At 49.2% G+C, this 23,427-nt stretch overlaps 1 protein-coding gene across 6 annotated transcripts in view; it reads right to left on the bottom strand.

Moving 5' to 3' along the window:
- Positions 1–23,427, bottom strand: part of SYCP2L (synaptonemal complex protein 2 like) — a 905,846-nt gene that overhangs the window by 213,252 nt on the left and 669,167 nt on the right. For all 6 annotated transcript variants that reach the window (XM_063923155.1, XM_063923158.1, XM_063923156.1 and 3 more), the window contains one exon: positions 12,973–13,024. In XM_063923155.1, coding sequence (XP_063779225.1) covers positions 12,973–13,024 — 52 coding nt within the window. The remainder of the gene's footprint in view (positions 1–12,972; positions 13,025–23,427) is intronic.

Below are 23,427 nucleotides of genomic sequence, written 5' to 3'. Positions count from 1 at the left end.
TGTTTATTGGAAGGCTGAATTCCAGGCTTGACCACCTTCCTTGGAAGGTTTCCCCCTGAGTGACTGCGCCCCAGCCCCGGAGACTTGCATCCGTGGTTAGAAGGATCCAGTCCAGAATTCTGAACCTGCGGCCCCTCCAGAAAGTGAGGTAGTTGCAGCCACCAGAGGAGTGAGATCCTGGCTTACGGCGTCAGACGTATTATCTGGTGCATGTGTAGATGAGATCCCGACCACTTGTCCAGGAGATCAGTTGGAAGGGCCGAGCATGAAACCTTCCGTACTGTAGAGTCTCGTAAGAGGCCACCATCTTCCCCAGAACGCAAATGCACTGATGAACCGAAACCCGGGCTGGCTTCAGGACATCCAGGACCATTGTTTGTATCAACAACGCTTTCTCCTCCGGAAGAAATACCCTCTGTACTTCCATGTTGAGGATCATTCCCAGAAAAGACAACCTCCTGGTCGGCTCCAAATGTGATTGTGGAAGATTCAGGATCCAACCGTGTTCCCTGAGCAGATGAGTCGTGAGAACAATGGACTGCAACAGCTTCTCCCTGGACGACGCCTTTATCAGCAGATCGTCCAGACATGGGATTATGTTCACCCCCTGTCTGCGGAGAACCATCATCTCTGCCATCATCTTGGTGAACACCCTCGGTGCTGTGGAGAGGCCGAATGGAAGTGCCTAAAATTGATAGGGACTGTCTAATAGTGCAAATCTGAGATAAGCCTGGTGCGGCGGCCAAATCGGAATGTGGAGGTACGCATCCTTGATGTCCAAGGATACCAGAAACTCTCCCTCCTCCAGACCTGAAATGACCGCTCTCAAAGACTCCATTTTGATTTTGAACTCCCTCAGATAAGGGTTTAACGACTTTAAGTTCAAAATCGGTCTGACCGAACCATCCAGTTTCGCTGATTTGAAGAAACGGTGAGGCGGGAGTTCTTGAAATTCGAGTCTGTACCTCTGGGACACAAAGGTAGTCATTCAGAGTTGTTCGCTCGCTAGCAGTTTTTAGCAGCCGTGCAAACGCTATGCCGCCTACCACCAGGAGTGTATTTTAGCTTAGCAGAAGTGCGAACAAAAGGGTCGTAGAGCGGCCACAAAATAATTTTGTGCAGTTTCAGAGTAGCTTCAGACCTACACAGCGCTTGCGATCACTTCAGACTGTTCAGTTCCTGTTTTGACGTCACAAACACGCCCTGCGTTCGCCCAGCCACGCCTGCGTTTTTCCTGGCACGCCTGCGTTTTTTCGAACACTCCCTGAAAACGGTCAGTTGACACCCAGAAACGCCCTCTTCCTGGCAATCACTCTGCGGCCAGTAGTGTGACTGAAATGCTTCGCTAGACCTTGTGGGAAACTACATCGTTCATTGTAATAGTATGATGCGCCGCATGCGCAGAAGTGACGATTTTTTGCCTGACCGCTGCGCAGCGACCGAAAGCAGCTAGCGATCAACTTGGAATGACTCCCAATATCCTGTACCCAGGGATCCAGGCCGGACGACACCCAGACGTGGCTGAAACGTCTAAGACTCGCACCCCTGTGTGGTCCACCGTCATGCTGTGGATTTTGAGGAACCAGAAGCAGGTTTCTGGTCCTGGGAGCCTGCGGGTGCAGGCCTTTTGGATTTTGCACGACCTCCTCTAAAGAAGGTGGCAGGAGGCTTAGACTTTTTTGCCTTAGCGGTCCGAAAGGACTGTGACACAGCTAAAGAAAAAGGTTTCGTCATAGAAGGTGTAGCAGAGGGAAGGAAAGGTGACTTACCCGTGGAAATCCACACATCCAATTCTTCCCAAAATAGAGCCTGACCTGTGTAGGGTAGGTTCTCCACACTTCTACTGGATTCCGCGTCTGCAGACCATTGACGTAGCCAGAGTCCCCTGTGAGCCGATACCGACATGGAAGATATCCGCACAGTCAGCGAACCCAGGTCCTTCATGGATTCCACCATGAACCCAGCAGAATCCTGTATGTTACGTAAAAACAATTCAATGTCACTCCTATACATTGTATCTAAATCCTCTAGTAATGTGCCTGACCACTTTACTATGGCTTTAGAAATCCATGCACAGGCGATAGTTGAACTTAACGACACTCCTGAAGCAGTGTAAGTGGATTTGAGCGCGGTGTCAATCTTACGATCAGCCGGTTCTTTTAACATGGTAGATCCAGGGACAGGTAAAACCACCTTTTTTGACAGTCTGGAGACAGGGTGGGTTTTCCCATTTTTTCCTATCCTCCTCAGGGAAGGGAAAAGCAACCAGAACCCTCTTAGGGATCTGGAATTTTTTCTCCGGGTTTTCCCAGGATTTTTCAAATATGGCGTTTAATTCTTTAGACGCAGGGAAGGTTAGCGAGGCTTTCTTGTTGTCAGTGAAGTAAGCCTCCTCAACCTGCTCAGGTGGCGTGTCAGTAATATTTAACACATCTCTAATGGCCTCAATCATGAGCTGCACCCCCTTAGCAAGGGTTGCCGCCACCCTCAACATGTCCCCATCGCCGTCTGCAGTATCAGAGTCGGTAACCGTGTCATCTTGCATAATTTGGGCAAGTGTACGTTTCTGTGGGAACATGTTAGGGGATTTTGCAGGAAAAGGAACAGAGCCTGACCACACTACCATAGATTTCTTTGGGTGGTCTTCTGTTTGCCGGCGGTCGGGCTCCCGGCGCTCAGTATACCGGCGCCGGGAGCCCGACAGCCGGAATACCGACAATTATTTTCCCTCGTGGGGGTCCACGACCCCCATAGAGGGAGAATAAAATAGTGTGGCGCGCGTAGCGCGCCACCGTGCCCGTAGCGTGGCGAGCGCAGCGAGCCCGCAAGGGGCTCATTTGCGCTCGCCAAGCTGTCGGTAAGCCGGCGGTCGGGCTCCCGGCGCCGGGATGCTGGTCGCCGGGAGCCCGACCGCCGGCCAGCCGTAGTGAACCCATTTCTTTTAACACCTGAGTTTAATTCTCAGTATTAGCTACCCTAGTAGATATTTGAGAGATCATTCCTTTGATAGAAGTTAACCACTCAGGCTCAACAATAGGGATCTGAGACAAGGCATTACATTCCTGTGTACTTGGAATGGATTCCTCCAGAGAGGAAACCTCTTCTGCAGCATATGACACAGAGTCCCTAGACATGGCTATGTGAGATTACATAAAAAAAAACACCCACATACAGAGCAATGTCAGCTACAGATTCCCCCCCAAGTATGACACAGAGGGACACAGATATTGGAGCCAACCCACACACACAGCGCTTCAGAGGTAGCCCAAATAAAACTACCAGCGCTATCTTTGTACCTTAATAGGTTACACAGACTTTACAAAGCCCCCCCCCCCCCCCCCCCTTCTATAACCCCCTGGTACCGTACAGGATAGCTGCAGGTGTTTGAAGGGACAGCTCTCCCGGTCAGCGTCTGTGGAACAGGAGCTGCATGCAGGAAAATGGCGCTGAGTGCTGCTGGGTCCGCTCTGAGGAGAAGCTCCGCCCCATGAACATGGTGCTGCTTCACGCTCTGGAGTTGTATTATACTGGCCTTAGGTGTGTGCTGGCAGTTATTCAGGGTCCCTGACAGGCTTGTCGACCATTGTAGGAGGAAGGCGCTGGCTCAGGGCGCCCCTCACAGCGCCGCACTAAGTACAGCTGAGCCCCGGAGCGCAGTCAGTACTGCGCACCCTACCCTGTTGCGCTATCTTCACACCGGCTCCCCGCCACAAACATATTCTGGCTCCGTTAGGGGGTGGCGGCCTGCTGCTGGGGTGGCTAACGATCTATACCCTCAGGAGCTCAGTGTCCTATCAGTGGAGATAGTGGCTCTCACCCCACTGAGTAGAACACTACTCCCCCCTAAGTCCCACGAAGCAGGGAGGCTGTTGCCAGCAGCATCCCTGTGCCTAACTTGCTCTTAAAAAAAAAACTAAAGAAGCTCTAGGATCTCCCCTAGCTGTGACCGGTTCCTCTGGGCACATTTTCTAAACTGAGACTGGTAGGAGGAGCATAGAGGGAGGAGCCAGCCCACACTCTCAAACTCTTAAAGTGCCAGTAGCTCCTAGTGGACCCGTCCCAGCATCCACTAGGATGTAAGAGAAAAAACAAACCAAAAAACAAAATACGCCTCCGAAAGTGGTTAAAGAAATGGGCCTTACGTTGCATGTCTGTTACAGAGGAGTGTGGGCCACCACATAGTGTGGCTCTGCCTCTTCATTCTGACCAAAAGATTCCGCCAATTGGATTGTTTGCTGGAGGTCCAGTCCTTCTCCCTGCCGCTGTAGCACTGCCGCTACAATGAATGAGGCGCGCGATAACCCTGGGGAGCTGGGCATTGCCAGTCCCAGAGTGGGAATAGCTTCTTGTTCCCACAAATGAGGGGCATCCTAGCAGAACATGACTGGTTTGCTTGGGACTCGTGCCAGAGGACTGAGGTAGTGATAGGGCCAGATAGAACAAAGACCCTCAAATCTCATAATAGAGTCACTGCACGACTCCAACAGCATACCGGCCAACAGAACCCACAAGGCACCTACTTAATCTACAGGAGCTATAAATATTATATAATTTTTTTTTCTCTTCGCCTTGCACACACCACACATTCAAGCGCTCTATTTAACCACTTCACATGTACCGCGGCTAATTGTCCCGCCGGTGGCTATCTTATTAGCATCGATTTTCATGCGAAAACCTGGCTGTTTATACTGAAAACATACAGGTTCCACTGAGCCTGTGTGTTTTCGGAAGGAAAGCTAATAACGAGTTTTATGGTAAGAACTTACCTTTGTTAAAACTCTTTCTGCGAGGTACACTGGGCTCCACAAGGATAGACATTGGGGTGTAGAGTAGGATCTTGATCCGAAGCACCAACAGGCTCAAAAGCTTTGACCTTCTTCCCAAGATGCATAGCGCCGCCTCCTATATCACCCCGCCTCCGTGCACAGGAGCTCAGTTTTGTTAACCAGCCCAATGCAGTAGCAAGTAAAAGAGACGACAACAGCAAGTTGCCACAAACACCACACTCTCCTGACAGGAGAAAGTGTCAGCGGCTATAGCCACACCAACCCAAAGAAGCTAAGTGCGTCAGGGTGGGCGCCTTGTGGAGCCCAGTGTACCTCGCAGAAAGAGATTTAACAAAGGTAAGTTCTTACCATAAAACTCGTTTTCTGCTGCGGGGTACACTGGGCTCCACAAGGATAGACATTGGGGATGTCCTAAAGCAGTTCCTTATGGGAGGGGACGCACTGAAGCGGGCACAAGAACCCGGCGTCCAAAGGAAGCATCCTGGGAAGCGGCAGTATCGAAGGCATAGAACCTAATGAACGTGTTCACTGAGGACCACGTAGCCGCCTTGCACAATTGTTCAAGGGTCGCACCACGACGGGCCGCCCAAGAAGGTCCAACAGACCGAGTAGAATGGGCCGTAATGTGAGCAGGAGCGGACAGACCAGCCTTCACATAATCATGTGCAATCACCATTCTAATCCATCTGGCCAAAGTCTGCTTGTGAGCAGGCCAGCCCCGTTTGTGAAATCCAAACAGAACAAAGAGAGAATCAGATTTCCTAATAGAAGCAGTTCTCTTCACAGAGACACGGAGAGCCCGTACCACATCTAAAGACCGCTCTTTGGGAGACAGATCAGGAGAAACAAGTGCCGGAACCACAATCTCCTGATTAAGGTGGAACGAAAAAACCACCTTAGGTAAAAATCCAGGACGAGTCCTAAGAACCGCCCGGTCACGATGAAATATCAGATATGGGGAACTACAAGACAAGGCACCCAAATCCGACACTCTTCTAGCTGAAGCAATAGCCAGCAGAAACACCACCTTAAGGGAAAGCCACTTAAGATCAGCTGAACCAAGAGGTTCAAACGGAGACTCTTGTAATGCCTCCAAAACCACCGACAAGTCCCAAGGAGCCACAGGCGGGACATAGGGAGGTTGGATATGCAACACTCCCTGAGTAAAGGTATGCACATCAGGTAAGGTCGCAATTTTTCTCTGAAACCACACCGACAAGGCAGAAATTTGAACCTTGAGGGAGGCCAGACGCAGGCCTAAGTCCAGGCCCTGCTAAAGAAAAGCCAACAACTTGGCAATACTAAACTTGGAAGCGTCATAATTGTTAGATGCGTACCAAACAAAGTAAGAATGCCAGACCCTATGGTAAATCCGAGCAGAAGCCGGTTTCCGGGCCTGCAACATAGATTGAATGACCGCCTCAGAAAACCCTTTAGCCCTCAAGACGGAAGCTTCAAGAGCCACGCCGTCAAAGACAGCTGGGCTAGGTCCTGGTAGACACAGGGGCCCTGAACGAGGAGGTCTGGGCGTTGTGGAAGTAGAATTGGACGCTCTGACGATAGGCCCTGCAGGTCTAAGAACCAGTGCCGTCTGGGCCACGCTGGAGCTATGAGAAGCAGGATTCCTCTGTCCTGCTTGAACTTCCGAATTACCCTGGGCAGGAGTGACACCGGAGAGAACACGTACGGCAGCCGAAACCTCCATGGCACCGCCAGCGCATCGACGAATGCTGCTTGAGGATCCCTTGTCCTTGCTCCGAAGACCGGAACCTTGTGGTTGTGTCGAGACGCCATCAGATCCACGTCTGGAAGACCCCACCTTTCCACTAGGAGTTGAAACACTTCTGGATGGAGGCCCCACTCTCCGGCGTGTACGTCCTGACGACTGAGAAAGTCCACTTCCCAATGCAGGATTCCCGGAATTAATATTGCCGATATGGCCGGTAGATGACGTTCCGCCCATTGTAGAATCCGTGAGACTTCCTTCATTGCCAAACGGCTTCAAGTGCCGCCTTGATGATTTATGTAAGCCACTGTGGTGGCGTTGTGCGACTGTACTTGAACAGGACGGTTCTGAATTAAATGCTGGGCCAGGCTCAACGAGTTGTAGCCCGCACGCAATTCCAGAATGTTGATAGAGATGAGAGACTCCTCCTTGGTCCACCGACCATGAAGGGAGTGTTGCTCCAGCACCGTGCCCCAACCCCTTAGACTGGCATCTGTCGTCAACAGGACCCAGTCAGATATCCAGAAGGGACGGCCCCTGCACAATCGTTGGTTCTGGAGCCACCAGTGCAGCGACAGACGGACCTCCGGAGTCAATAAAATCATGTGAGACCTGATCCGGTGAGGCAGGCCGTCCCACTTGGCCAGAATCAGCCTCTGGAGGGGGCGGGAATTTAATTGAGCATACTCCACCATGTCGAATGCTGACACCATGAGGCCCAGCACCTGCATCGCCGAATGTATCGACACTTGCGGACGAGAAAGGAAGCAACGAATCCTGTCCTGAAGCTTCAGGACTTTCTCCTGAGACAAGAACAACCACTGGTTGTGAGTGTCCTATAGCGCCCCCAGGTGCACCATGCTCTGAGCAGGGACCAGGGAGGATTTCTTCCAGTTGATGAGCCACCCATGGGCTTGCAGAAACCGGACAGTCATATCCAGATGACGCAGGAGAAGTTCTGGGGAATTTGCCAGGATCAACAAGTCGTCCAGATACGGTAGGATCCTGACCCCTTTTTCGGCGGAGTACCACCGTCATCACCGCCATAACTTTGGTGAAGACTCGCGGAGCCATACTTAAACCAAAAGGTAATGACCGAAACTGGTAATGGAGGTTGCCAATCGCAAACCACAGGTATTGCTGATGCGACACTGCCATAGGAATATGCAGGTAAGCATCCTGTATGTCCAGGGAGACCATAAAATCCCCAGGTTCCAAGGCCAGAACTATAGAGCGAAGGGTTTCCATGCGGAACTTGGAGACTTTCACAAACTTGTTCAATGCCTTGATGTTGAGAATGGGCCGGGAGGACCCATTCGGTTTCGGGACTAGAAACAGCGGAGAATAGTGCCACCGGCCTCTCTGAGCAAGAGGCACCTGTACTACCACTCCTGTGTCCAGGATGGTCTGTACCACCAGATGTAGAGTTTTTGCCTTTGTCTGGTCCAAAGGGACGTCTGTCAGGCAAAATCTATGAGGGGGACGGTTTTTGAAGGCTATGGTGTAACCCCCGAGGGACGACTTCGCGTACCCAGGCATTTGAAGTGGTCTTCAACCATTCCTGGGTATACCCTAGAAGCTGGCCCCCCACCCTGGGGTCCCCCAGGGGGAGGCCCACCCCATCATGCGGCAGGCTCATCGGTCAGGGAAGCTGGCTGACGTGCAGCCCAGGCTCTTTTGGGCTTTGGCTTACCAGGTTTGGAAGTGCGGGCCTATTTGTGGTACGCCTGACCTTTTGCTTTACCTGAAGGACGAAAGGGGCGAAAGGAAGTACCTTTAGCCTTCGACACAAAAGGAGCGGTACTTGGCAGACAGGTAGTTTTGGCAGAAGCCAAGTTAGCCACTATCTTATTTAAGTCGTCCCCAAACAGAATATCTCTCTTGAAAGGGAGTACCTCCAGGGTTTTTCTAGAGTCCAGATCCACAGACCAGGATCTCAGCCACAATATCCGGCGAGCCAGGACTGATGTAGTAGAGGCCTTGGCTGCTAGAATACCGGCATCAGAAGCCGCCTCTTTAATATAGTGAGAAGCTGTGACAATATATGACAAGCATTGTCTAGCATGGTCAGAAGAGATTTCAGCTTCCAACTCTAGGGCCCATGCTTCAATAGCCTCTGCAGCCCATGTTGCTGCAATAGTGGGCCTTTGTGCAGCACCCGTGAGGGTGTAAATCACTTTCAGACAACCCTCCACACGTTTATCCGTAGGCTCTTTTAGAGACGTGACGGTAGTGACAGGTAGAGCTGAGGAAACCACCATCCTAGCCACATGCGAGTCCACTGGAGGAGGCGTTTCCCAATTTTTAGACAGCTCTGGCGCGAGGGGATAGCGAGCCAGCATCTTCTTTTGAGGCACAAACTTCTTCCTTGGGTTTCTCCAGGATTCCTGATGTATATCCACTAGGTGGTCAGAATGAGGTAAAACTTGTTTAACCACCTTCTGACGCTTGAACCTATATGATTTCTTAGGAGGGACGGATGGCTCGGGATCATCCGTAATCTGTAGAATCAACTTAATAGCCTCCAAAAGATCAGGAACATCCACATGTGAACTACCCTCCCCATCAGCAGTATCTGTGTCAGAATCTGTGGGGTCAGTGTAAGCGCCATCTTCATCAGACGAGGTGTCAGTGACAGTAGTGGATTGTGAGGAGGTAAGAGATTGTTAGAGGACCCCTTGGTCTTAGGCGAGCGAGGGTCAGACTTTTTAGTAGTCAAGGACTGGTTCAATTTCTTCAATTGAGCAGACAAGTTATCTGCCCACGGCGGGTTAGCCGCGGGGACCACATACGGTTGAACCGGCATAGGAGGTCCCATAGGGGGCGTTAGTTTAGTAACTAGTGTATTTAGAAGCGTGGAGAAAGTAGCCCACGGCGGGTAATTATGGACCGCCATTGCCAAAGTTCCACTGGTGGGCAAGGAGCCCCCAGAACCAGAGCCCGCAGCTGCTATATTCTCCTCATAGGGATCTGTGGCGTCAGCAACACCGGTAGTGTGTTCAGCCCCAGAACCATTACCTTCAGAAGCAGACATGATATAACTTGCAATATCAGGTAACACAGTACAATTGTCAGCAGCACAATACCTCTTGCCCAAACCCCTGCGCAGTGTAGTCAGCACAAGCAGGGATACAGGAGAGATATGGTGACTAAAATCACAGAGAAAAATACAAAATAAAGTATATCTTGTGAATATCCTATATTGTATTATTATAAACCTGACGCACCAAGCCCCCTCAGGTTATAGAATATAGGGATAGCAAGTTGAGTGAGAGACATGAAATGGAAATCACCCAGCAAGCTAATGCACACACATATAGTCACAGTTGTACAATGCAGAGGTTATTACCAACAATAATACTGCACTGGACTAGCTTATATATATAGCTATGTAGTCAATACATATAACACTGCACAGTAAGAACTGGATGTATATCACAGGGTACTTGTACCAGAAAACCCTGACTAAATGCACTCTTTCTTAACTATCACTCTCTAAATGACATGTAGAATACTTAAGTGTCATGTAAAGTCACAGCGCTGACTACCAGGCGGCTTTACAAAGGAGGATTTGCCCAAGCAGTCCCAGGAACAGTGTAGCTGAGAGAAATGGCGCCCAAACACTGACTGGGAGTGAGGGAGAGACAGATATGCAGCTCCAGGGCGGGAACATTTACTGGAAATGGCGCCCTGGGGCTGGAGGAGGGGCTCCAGGTTTAAGCCTTATCCCCTCTGCTGGCAAAACCACCTGGTACTGCGGGCTACGTGTAAAAAGGTTTAGAGAGAAAACCTGACCTGCACCCATGCCCTGGTGATCTAGTGGGATCGCCTGTACTGCCACAGTGTCCACCGCCAGCGCACGCGGCCCGCCTCCCACCGGCCGCGCCGGATCGCGATAAAGTGCGGGTCCCGCGAGCGGGACCCACTTACCTCCTCCTGAAGTGCGGCCACGCGATCCCGGAGAGCCCCAGCCGTGTGTGACTGACTTGGAAGATAACCGGAGCCTCCTGCTGTAGGTACCAGGTAACCAGGGCGCGGGAGTGTACAGCGCCGCTGGGGGAGAGATGGAGCTGCAGCAGGTGATGTCTACTGACATCCAGCACAATCTGTGCGTCTGCTGCAGCCCTTGTAGTCTTCTTTTTTCCTCAGAAAAAGCCTTCTCTAGAGCTGCTGTGAGCAGCTCTTCCTGTCACATGCTTGCACTGCAAGCACCAACTACAAACTGAGCTCCTGTGCACGGAGGCGGGGTGATATAGGAGGCGGCGCTATGCATCTTAGGAAGAAGGTTAAAGCTTTTGAGCCTGTTGGTGCTTCAGATCAAGATCCTACTCTACACCCCAATGTCTATCCTTGTGGAGCCCAGTGTACCCCGCAGCAGAAATTATTTTTTACAGGCGATCCAAATTGGATAGCCTGTAAAAAAAATAAAATTATCAGTGAAACATCGGAAAAAAGTGCGAAAAACGTCCATTTTTCCCACCCGATATTGTTTCACCTTTAATTGGATACCCACATAGTATCAATTCTATAGAGCTGCTATGAAGTACAGATGTAGCCATACTCATCTTTGCTGCAATGCAGCATGCTGCAACACGGCATGCGACTATTCGTAGTCGGCGATGGCTTTAATTACTTTAGGAGCGGGTGTACTATAAATGGCCGGCTTTTGGGATCCCTGGGTTCAGCATACCGGCGCCGGGATCCCGACCGCCGGTATTGGCAGGATTGTAATGACACAGTGAGACTTTTCTTATTGCTATTTTTTACAAGATTGAACATATTACATTTTTTTTTTATGGAAAGATAATCGGTGGATATTTTTATGGATGTTTTTAAATCCTGCACACGGATGCAAATTACGCAAAGGTTTGGGCATAGCCCATAGTAACAGCAATTTAAGATCTGGATGAGGTCTCCCATTTAAGTGAGGACTACACAAAAAGTCTGCAGACTGAAACAAGATATACGCCCTAACACTTGGATTCAACACACTCAGCGCTGCATAGAGCAGTCCTGTTTTAATGCATCATTTCCTGAACGACTTGTTAAAATCTTCAAGACTGTTCAATGCATTCTGCAGAGTTTTTTAAGATGTCTTTTTGCCGGAAGATTACTATTTTAAAATCTTGACTATACTGTATGCCAATACTAATCAAACAATTTCTTTAATTTGTTCAGGGATCAGAACCATTGCTACTGCTGGCGCATGAATGAAGTTTGTGCATACTGATCCTACATAATCCCCTAACAGTGATTTTCCACATAACCCACAGGAAGCGTGATGCATTTTACACATCATTTTTCTCCTGTATCTATGAGGAACTTATTTCTTTACAGCTACCATGGAGTGGAAAGGAAAAATGATTATCATCAGTTATTTACAGAGCGCATACATACTCTGCAGCACTTTACTGAGCATATTAGTTCAAACACATCAGTCCCTGCCCCAGTGGAGATTACAATCTGTATTTTCTACCACATGTATACACCCATATCCTCTAGGGCTTTATTTTGTCATCAGGCAAATAACCTGCTAGCATATTTTTGGAGTATGGGAAGAAACCAGAGTACATGGAGGAAAGCTACGCACTCATGGGGAGAATATACAAACGCCACACCGGTTCATAGTGGGAAGCAAACCCAAGACCTCAGGGCTGTGAGGTAGTAATGCTAAACATTACGCGATTCATGCTGCCCTTTATTTATCCTTACTCTTTCCTGCCAAATTTGCCTCAGTTCCTATGTTTAGAAAAAACAATGCAGACTGGGCACTAAATCATATGACCACATGGGGTGGATTTTTATGGTGTCTCTCGTCTGTCCTACTAGCCTTCCATCCTAAAGGCTACTGTATCTTTTTACAACACCATTAATTATTGCATTGTCATGTATGAGTGTTTCAGAAAAAAACAATTAACAGGTGTTCGTATATTAGTGATGTTAGACAATAAAGAAACACAGGGGAAGTGTATTATCAAGTTGTTTTATGAACGTTAAATGCCTGAACCTGCTTCGCAGATAATAGTGGTGAAGCAGGCCCAGAAACTACCCAGATGTATTACAATTTCATTTGCCATAGAGGTAGAGTGTGCCAACTCACACTATGGCAAATTGCACTCAACCGACCATGCACCATTCAAAACTTCCCAGTGGCAATAAAAAAAAATACCTAGGACAGTGCTGTGTGAGTGCTGTCGAAATAGATAGCTGCAGTGGTCGGAACAGTCAGTACCACAACCAGATTTGCGACCTATCTAGTTATATCGGCGCCTATAATGAGGGGGGCTTATAGGCCCCCATCATTGTCATCATTTCCCTGAATTATTACATGCAGGAAAGTGGTAAATGCAGCACATAACATGCACAGTACATGTAACCCACCTTCATACATCTCCCCCACAGTGAGCAATGAAACAAGTTTAACTTTTAACTGAAAAGGGTATTGAAAGCAAAGAAAACCTTTTTCTTGGAATCTTGTGACCTGGTTCTTCTCGGTGTATCACCACTATGCCTGTGATAAAAACAATTATTAATTTCTAATTATTATAATATGATAAGCATACAATATCCTTACAGAAAGAAAATGCATTGTATGTGGATGAACTCTATAGATAATCAATACATTTATTCATTCACATAACACAGAGGTTCTAAACCCAGTACTCAAGCACCACCAACAGGTCTTGTTTTGTGGATTCTACAGTCTCCACTGTGCCCTGTATTAGGGGGAGGTGTAATGCCATGTGAGGGGCTGGGTTATGCCCCTAGGGGACTTTATTGGCACATTATTACGGTTTATGGGTAACACAGACAACAGAGAGGATACAAATCTTTCATTTTGTATGTTGTAAGGTAGCAATACAGTACATAATGTCACCCTAAAATAAGATTTTACTCACCGGTAAATCTATTTCTCGTAGTCCGTAGTGGATGCTGGGGACTCCGTAAGGACCATGGGGAATAGACGGGATCCGCAGGAGACAGGGCACTCTAAGAAAGAATTAGGACTACTGGTGTGCACTGGCTCATCTCTCTATGTCCCTCCTCCAGACCTCAGTTAAGGAAACTGTGCCCGGAAGAGCTGACAGTACAAGGAAAGGATTTTGGAATCCAGGGCAAGATACATACCAGCCACACCAATCACACCGTATAACTTGTGATAACATACCCAGTCAACAGTATGAACAACAACAGAGCATCAGACAAACCTGATGCAACCATAACATAACCCTTATGTAAGCAATAACTATATACAAGTATTGCAAAAGAAGTCCGCACTTGGGACGGGCGCCCAGCATCCACTACGGACTACGAGAAATAGATTTACCGGTGAGTAAAATCTTATTTTCTCTAACGTCCTAGTGGATGCTGGGGACTCCGTAAGGACCATGGGGATTATACCAAAGCTCCCAAACGGGCGGGAGAGTGCGGATGACTCTGCAGCACCGAATGAGCAAACACAAGGTCCTCCTCAGCCAGGGTATCAAACTTGTAGAACTTTGCAAAAGTGTTTGAACCCGACCAAGTAGCTGCTTGGCAAAGTTGTAATGCCGAGACTCCTCGGGCAGCTGCCCAAGAAGAGCCCACCTTCCTTGTGGAATAGGCTTTTACTGATTTTGGAGGCAGCAAGCCAGCCGCAGACTGAGCCTGCTGAATCGTGTTACAGATCCAGCGAGCAATAGTTTGCTTTGAAGCAGGAGCACCCAGCTTGTTGGATGCATACAGGATAAACAGCGAGTCAGGTTTCCTGACTCCAGCCGATCTGGCTACATAAATCTTCAAAGCCCTGACTACATCTAGTAACTTGGAATCCTCCAAGTCACGAGTAGCCGCAGACACCACAATAGGTTGGTTCACATGAAAAGATGACACCACCTTTGGCAGAAATTGCGGACGAGTCCGTAATTCTGCCCTGTCCATATGGAAAACCAGATAGGGGCTTTTACATGACAAAGCCGCCAATTTTTGACCACTTTCCACGTGAGATATTTTAACTCCACGGTCTTAAGCGGCTCAAACCAGTGAGATTTCAGGAAACTCAACACCACGTTAAGATCCCAAGGTGCCACTGGTGGCACAAAAAAGGGGCTGAATATGCAACACTCCCTTTACAAACGTCTGAACTTCAGGTAGAGAAGCTAGTTTTTGTATGAAGAAAATGGATCGGGCCGAAATCTGGACCTTAATGGACCCCAATTCTAGGCCCAAAGTCACTCCCGACTGTGGGAAGTGAAGGAAACGGCCCAGCTGGACTTCCTCTGTAGAGGCATTCCTGGCCTCACACCCAGCAACATATTTTCGCCGTATACGGTGATAATGTTTAGCCGTCACGTCCTTCCTAGCCCTTATCAGCGTAGGAATAACCTCATCCGGAATCCCTCTTTTCTACTAGGATCCGGCGTCCAACCGACATGCCGTCAAACGCAGCTGCGGTAAGTCTTGGAACATACAAGGTCCCTGCTGCAACAGATCCTGCCCTAGAGGCAGAGGCCATGGGTCCTCTGTGAGCATTTCTTGCAGCTCTGGATACCAAGTCCTTCTTGGCCAATCCGGAACAATGAGTATTGTTCTCACTCCTCTTTTACTTATGATTCTCAGCACCTTGGGTAAGGGAGGAAAAGGAGGAAACACATAAACCGACTGGAACATCCACGGTGTCACCAGTGCGTCTACAGCTATCGCCTGAGAGTCTCTTGACCTGGCACAATACCTCTGTAGCTTTTTGTTGAGGCGGGATGCCATCATGTCCACCTGTGGCAGTTCCCACCGACCTACAAGCTGCGCGAAGACTTCTTGATGAAGTCCCCACTCTCCCAGGTGGAGATCGTGCCTGCTGAGAAAGTCTGCTTCCCAGTTGTCCACTCCCGGAATGAACACTGCTGACAATGCGCTTACGTGATTCTCCGCCCAGCGAAGAATTCTGGTGGCTTCTACCATCACCACCCTGCTCCTTGTGCCGCCTAGGCGGTTTACATGAGCCACTGAGGTGATATTGTCTGACTGAATCAGAACCGGTTGGTCGCGAAGCAGGGTCTCCGCTTGACTTAGGGCGTTGTATATGGCCCTTAGTTCCAAGATATTGATGTGAAGGCAAGTTTCCTGCCTTGACCACAGCCCTTGGAAATTTCTTCCCTGTGTGACTGCCCCCCACCCTCGGAGGCTTGCATCCGTGGTCACCAGGACCCAGTCCTGAATGCTGAATCTACGACCTTCGAGAAGGTGAGCACTCTGCAGCCACCACAGGAGAAACACCCTGGCTCTGGGGGATAGGGTGATTAACCGATGCATCTGAAGATGTGATCCGGACCACTTGTCCAGTAAGTCCCATTGGAAGGTCCTCGTATGGAACCTGCCGAAGGGAATGGCCTCGTATGATGCCACCCTCCTTCCCAGGACCCGAGTGCAGTGATGCACTGACACCTGTTTTGGTTTTAATAGATTCCTGACCAGTGTCACGAGCTCCTGAGCTCTCTCTATCGGGAGATAAACCCTTTTCTGGTCTGTGTCTAGGATCATGCCTAGGAGAGGCAGATGAGCTTTAAGAACCAACTGCGACTTTGGAATATATAGAATCCAGCCGTGTTGCCGTTACACTTCCAGAGAAAGTGATAGGCTTTTCAGCAACTGCTCTCTTGATCTCGCTTTTATGAGGAGATCGTCCAAGTATGTGATAATAGTGACACCTTGCTTTCGCAGGAGCACCATCATTTCCGCCATTACCTTGGTGAATATTCTCAAGGCCGTTGAGAGACCAAACGGCAACGTCTGAAATTGGTAATGACAATCCCGTACCGCAATTCTGAGGTACGTCTGATGAGGTGGATAAATGGGGACATGAAGGTATGCATCCTTTATGTCCCGAGTCACCATAAAATCCCCCCCTTTCAGACTTGCAATAACCGCTCTTAGCGATTCCATCTTGAACTTGAACCTTTTCAGGTATATGTTCAGGGATTTTAAATTCAATATGGGTCCGACCGAACCGTCTGGTTTCGGGACTACAACATGGTCGAATAATAACCCCCTCCTTGTTGAAGGAGGGGAACCTTGACCACCACCTGTTGAAGATACAATTTGTGAATTGCAGTTAACACTGTTTCCCTCTCGTGGGGGGAAGCCGGCAGGGCCGTCGGTGAGGGGGCATCTTCTCAAAGTCCAGCTTGTATCCCTGAGACACAATATCTATTGCCCAGGGATCTAACAGGGAGTGAACCCACTTGTGGCAGAACTTACGAAGCCGTGCCCCCACCGGGCCTAGCTCCGCCTGTGGAGCCCCAGCGACATGCGGTGGATCTTTGTAGAGGCCGGGGAGGACCTCTGTTCCTGGGAACTAGCTGTGTTGTGCAGCTTCTTTCCTCTGCCCTCGCCTCTGGCAAGAAAGGACGCACCTCGAACTTTCTTGTTTCTTTATTCGAAAGGCTGCATTTGATAAGGTCGTGCTTTCCTAGTCTGTGCAGGAATATAAGGCAAAATATCAGAATTACCAGCTATAGCTGTGGAGACCAGGTCCGAGTACCCTTCTCCACACAATCCTCAGCCTTCCATATGCCTCTTAAGTCGGCATCATCTGTCCATTGCACATTCTACAGGACACGTCAAGCAGAAATCGACATAGCTTTGACTCTAGGACCCAGTATACTCATGCCTCTTTGGGCATGTTTTATATATATATATATATATATATATACCTATCTCTTAAGACAGCATCTTTAATATATATATATCTCTATATATACATATATATGTATCTATATGCATACTAGGGTCTCAATCTCTGCTGATAAGGTACCTGTCCACGCTGCCACAGCGCTATAAACCCATGCCGACACAATCGCCGGTCTGAGTAGTGTACTAGAATGTGCACGCTATCTGCAGGATCCCTGAGAATAGCTAGTGCTACCTTCTGTGCAAACGTGACACCCTAGGGGAAGATTCCCATCACATCCTGGCCCTAGTGGGGAAAGGATACTGCCTGAGAATTCTGTATGGGAAGCTGCAGTCTCTTGTCTGGAGATTCCCGCTCTTTTTCCTCATGAGAGGAGGGAAATTTACCTCAGCTTTCTTCCCCTTAACATGTGTACCCTTGTGTCAGGGACAAATGAGTCATCAGTGATATGCAAATCATCTTTTATTACAATAATCATATATTGAATACCTTTCAGCCATTTTGGCTGTAACTTTGCATTATCGTAGTCGACACTGGAGTCAAACTCCGTGTCGATATCAGTGTTTATTATTTTGGATAGTGTGCATTGTGAGACTCTGAAGGTCTCTGTGACATAGGGACAGACATGGGTAGATTTCCTGTCTGTTCTCTAATCTTTTGTGCAATAAATTCACCTCAGCACTTAGACTTATCCAAACAGGTGTCGGCGTTGTCGACGGAGACACCCTCTCACACACATATTTGCTCTATCTCCTCCTTAGGGGAGCCTTTTACCTCAGACATGTCGACACACACGTACAGACACACCACACACACAGGGGATGCTCTATTTGAAGACAGTTCCCCCACAAGGTCCTTTGGAGAGACAGAGAGAGAGTATGCCAGCACACACCCCAGCGCTATATGACCCAGGAATCACACAGTAACTTAGTGTTAACCCAGTAGCTGCTGTATATATTGTTTTTACGCCAAATTTATGTGCCCCCCCTCTCTTTTTCACCCTCTCTATCGTGCTTCTGCAGGGGAGAGCCTGGGGAGCTTCCTCTCAGCGGAGCTGTGGAGAGAAAATGGCGCTGGTGAGTGCTGAGGAAGAAGGCCCCGCCCCCTCAGCGGCGGGCTTCTCCCGCGATTTTGTGTAAAATTAATGGCGGGGGCTCATGCATATAACAGTGTCCAACTGTATATATGTTGCTTTTTGCCAGGAGGTAATCAATTGCTGCCCAGGGTGCGCCCCCCCCCTGCGCCCTGCACCCTACAGTGACCGGAGTGTGTGGGTTAGTGTGGGCGCAATGGCGCACAGCTGCAGTGCTGTGCGCTACCTCATATGAAGACAGGAGTCTTCTGCCGCCGATTTTGACGTCTTCTTGCTTCAACCCGCCGGCTTCTGACTTCTGGCTCTGCGAGGGGGACGGCGGCGCAGCTCCGGGAACGGACGACAAGGTCAGGTCCTGTGTTCGATCCCTCTGGAGCTAATGGTGTCCAGTAGCCTAAGAAGCGCAACCTAGCCGCAGTTAGTAGGTTTGCTTCTCTCCCCTCAGTCCCACGTAGCAGAGAGTCTGTTGCCAGCAGAAGCTCTCTGAAAATAAAAAACCTAACTAAAATACTTTCTTATTAGCAAGCTCAGGAGAGCTCACTAAAATGCACCCAGCTCTGTCCGGGCACAGATTCTAACTGAGGTCTGGAGGAGGGGCATAGAGGGAGGAGCCAGTGCACACCAGTAGTACTAAATCTTTCTTAGAGTGCCCAGTCTCCTGCGGAGCCCGTCTATTCCCCATGGTCCTTACGGAGTCCCCAGCATCCACTAGGACGTTAGAGAAATAGTAATTACGCAATCATCAAGTTAATCACCAGTCACCTACTGTAGCTCAGATCTTATAACACAATGCTCCTGGGAAAATGATTCACTCCACACCCCTAGGACTGACCAAAGTTATTCACAACAAACACCTCCATAATGCTCACCCAAAGACAAAACTCAGGTGCAACGTTCTGCAGAAGCGTGACTCTCTAGACCAGCAGCATAACTACTACATAGCATGGACTTCTTCCCACTGCAGTATCTTGTTATATCATCTAGCTGGCAGAAGAGAAAATGCCACTCTCCTCATAGAAGCCTAAGCTCCAGATGCTACACAGTAATGAGCCCCTTTCTTTACTTTTAAAACTTCTTAAGTCCCATGAAGTTGGGATACATCCCTGTGCAGGTAACTCATTAGTACGTCCTCTGGTATTGTCTATCACATCCAGCTCTCTGCTTGGATACCCAAGTATACTTCCCCTGTTTGATGAAAACCCCGTTTTGTGAATGTCGTAGTGTATGAGGGTTACCTTAATAGAAAAATGGTAACCATGGATAGCTAATGAAGAGGGGGATCAATGATAATAAATGTTTCCTCTAATTAAACATTTTCGAGGAATAAACCTCTTGACTTTGTATTTCTAATGTTGTCATTGACTGTGTAGATCGCACAATTTATTCACAATCTCATTACAGAAGCTGAGAAGATCTGCTTTGGCACTAAAAAGGAGATTTATGGTAAGACCTTTGTTAAATCTCTTTCTGCGAGGTACACTGGGTTATACAGGGAATAACACTGGGGGTGTAGACTAGGATCTTGATCCGAGGCACCAACAGGCTAAAAGCTTTGACTGTTCCCAAGATGCCCAGCGCCGCCTCCTCTATAACCCCGCCTCCGTGCACAGGAGCTCAGTTTCGTTAACCAGTCCAATGCAGTAGCAGGTAAAAGAGACGACAACCGTTAGTAGCCACCCATACCACATTCTCACGACAGGAAAAGGTACCAGCGGCTAATGTCATACAAACCCAAAGAAGCTAAGTGCGTCAGGGTGGGTGCCCTGTGGAACCCAATGTACCTCGCAGAAAGAGATTTAACAAAGGTAAGTTCTTACCATAAATCTCCTTTTCTGCAGCCGGGTACACTGGGTTCCACAGGGAATAACATCAGGGATGTCCTAAAGCAGTACCTCATGGGAGGGTACGCACTGTAGCGGGCACAAGAACCCGGCTTCCAATGGCAGCAGGTGCTGGAAGGCCAGCCTGTACATAAGCATGTGCAATCACCATTCTAATCCATCTGGCCAAGGTCTGCTTGTTAGCAAGCCAGCCACGTTTGTGAAAACCAAACAGTACAAAGACAGAATCAGACATCCTAACGAAGGCTGTCCTCTTCACATAGATACTGAGAGCCTGTACCACATCCAAAGACCTCTCTTTGGAAGACAATTCAGACGAGACAAAGGCCAGAACCACAATCTCCTGGTTAAAGCGGAAAGAAGACACCACCTTAGGTAGATAACCAGGGCGCGGTCTAAGTACCGACCGGTCACGGTGAAAAATCAGATAGGGGGACCTACAAGACAAGGCACCCAAATCTGATACCCGTCTAGCAGAGGCAGTAGCCAGCAGAAACAAGACCTTAAGAGAAAGCCACTTAAGGTCCGCAGATTCAAGAGGTTCAAACAGAGACTCTTGCAAGGCCTCCAGAACCACCGACAAATCCCAAGGAGCCACAGGTGGGACATAGGGAGGTTGAATCCATAAAACACCCTGAGTGAATGTATGAACATCAGGCAGTGTCACATTTTTTCTCTGAAACCATACCAACAAGGCAGAAATATGAACCTTGAGGGAGGCCAGCCAAAGGCCCAAGTCAAGGCCCTGTTGTAGGAAGGTCAAAAATTAGGCTGTACTAAACTTGTAAATGACATGGTTGTTAGATGCCCACCAAGCAACGTAAGAATTCCAGACCCTATGGTAAATCTGAGCAGAAGCCGGCTTACGGGCCTTCAACATAGCTTGAATGACCGCCTCAGAAAATCCATTGGCCCTCAGTACGGAAGCTTCAAGAGCCACGCCGTCAAAGCCAGCAGGGCCAGATCCTGGTAGACACAAGGGCCCTGAATGAGGAGGTCTGGTCGTTGTGGACGCAGAAGAGGACGCTCCAGCGGGAGACACTGTAGGTCTGAGAACCAATGCCTTCTGGGCCACACCTGAGCTATCAGAAGTAGGATTCCTCCTTCTTGCTTGAACTTCTTCACTACTCTGGGCAGGAGTGACACCGGAGGGAACACGTACGGCAGCCGAAAGTTCCATGGAATTGCCAGTGCATCCACGCACTCCGCTTCAGTATCCCTTGTTCTTGCTCCGAAGACCGGAACCTTGTGATTGCGTCGAGATGCCATCAGATCTACATCTTGTAGACCCCACTTGTCCACTAGGAGTTGAAATACTTCGGGATCAAGGCTCCACTCTCCGGCGTGTACGTCCTGACTACTGAGGAAGTCTGCTTCCCAGTGGAGGACCCCCGGAATGAACACTGCCGAGATGGCTGGCAGATGGCGTTCCGCCCATTGAAGAATGTTTGACACTTCCATCACTGCCATTCAGCTTCAAGTGCCGCCTTGATGATTTATGTACGCTACTGTGGTGGCGTTGTCCAACTGTACATGAACAGACCTGTTCTGTACCAGATGCTGGGCCAGTTTCAGAGCATGGAACACTGCCTACAATTCCAGAATGTTTATCGGGAGGAGAGACTCCTCCCTGGTCCACCGACCCTGAAGAGAGTGTTGCTCCAACACTGCGCCCCAGCCCCTCAGACTGGCATTTGTCGTCAGGAGGACCTAGTTGGAGATCCAGAAGGGACGACCCCTGCACAACTGTTGGTCCTGTAGCCACCAGCTCAGTGACAGACAAACCTCCGGAGACAAGGAGATCATGTGAGACCTGATCCGGTGAGGCAGGCTGTCCCACTTGGCAAGAAACAGCTTTGGCAGAGGGCGGAAATTAAATTAAGTGTATTCGAACATATCGAAAACAGACACCATGAGGCCTAGTACTTGCATCTCCGACTGTGTATCGACACTCGCGGACGAGAGAGGAAGCATCGCATCCTGACCTGAAGTTTCAAGACTTTCTCCTGAGACAAGAACAACCGCTGGTTGTGTGTGTCCAACAACGCCCCCAGGTGCATCATGCTCTGAGCAGGAACCAGGGATGATTTCTTCCAGTTGATGAGCCACCCGTGGGCTTGCAGAAACTGGACAGTCAGATCCAGATGACGGAGAACGTCTGGGGAATTCGCCAGGAACAGCAAGACGTCCAGATACGGTAGGATCCTGACCCTGACGGACGTCATCACTGCCATTACTTTGGTGAAGATTCGCGGAAGCCGTAGCCAGTCCAAAGGATAAGGCCCGAAATTGATAATGGAGGTTGCCAATAGCAAACCGCAGGTATTGCTGATGCGACACGGCAATAGGTATATGTAGGTAAGCATCCTGTATGTCCAGGGATACCATATAGTCCCCTTGCCCCAAAGCCAGGACAATAGAGCGAAGGGTTTCCATACAAAACTTGGAGACCCTCACAAACTTGTTCAAAGACTTGAGATTGAGAATGGGCCGAGAGGAACCATTCAATTTCGGGACTAGGAACAGCGTTGAATAGTACCTCCTGCCTCTCTGAGCCAGAGACACCGGCACTACCACTCCTGTGTCCAGGAGGGACTGAACCACCGAACGAAGAGTCTTTGCTTTTACCTGATCCGAAGGGATGTCTGTCAGGCAAAAGTGATGAGGGGGCGTATCCGTGAATGACGACTTCCTGTACCCAGGCATCTGAAGTTGTCTTCAACTCTGTTTTGGAAGCAGGCTGACGGGCAGCCCAGGCACATATAGGTTTGGGCTTAGTGGATTTGGAAGTGCGAGCCTGTATCGGGTACACTTGACCCTTTGCCTAACCTGGAGGTCGAAAGGAAGTACTCTTAGCCTTCGGAGCCAAAGGAGTAGTACTAGGCAGACATGCAGTCTTAGCAGATGCTAAGTCAGCAATGATCTTGTTGAGATCTTCCCCAATTCACATGAGTATTCCTCTTCTGAAAGCTGCTGTGCCTGATAATGCTACAGTACATGGAGATCTTTTAACTGCAGCAGTCAGGCCAGTCTGAAAGTTACAGTTTCTCCTGGCAACTTCCTCCCTCCCTACATACAGGCTGACATCCCAGACTGGCAGTGTCCCGAGAGCATGCAGTGCAGGTAGAGGTCAGAGTAGACTCATACTCCCCTCTCCTGCTGGATGCACAGCCACCGCGTCCGCACAGTCTCTTCCTTTGAGGTCCGCACCAATTACGTCAATAGCGTTTGGCACGTGGACCTACTACTCCTCCTGTCTCCCCCCACTAAGTCCAACTCATTTTCCTCGCCACCGACTTTATGTTCCATTCGGT

Source organism: Pseudophryne corroboree, chromosome 5 (assembly GCF_028390025.1).
Source record: "Pseudophryne corroboree isolate aPseCor3 chromosome 5, aPseCor3.hap2, whole genome shotgun sequence".
Lineage (NCBI taxonomy): Eukaryota > Metazoa > Chordata > Amphibia > Anura > Myobatrachidae > Pseudophryne > Pseudophryne corroboree.
This window is presented reverse-complemented; position numbering and strand designations above follow the sequence as displayed.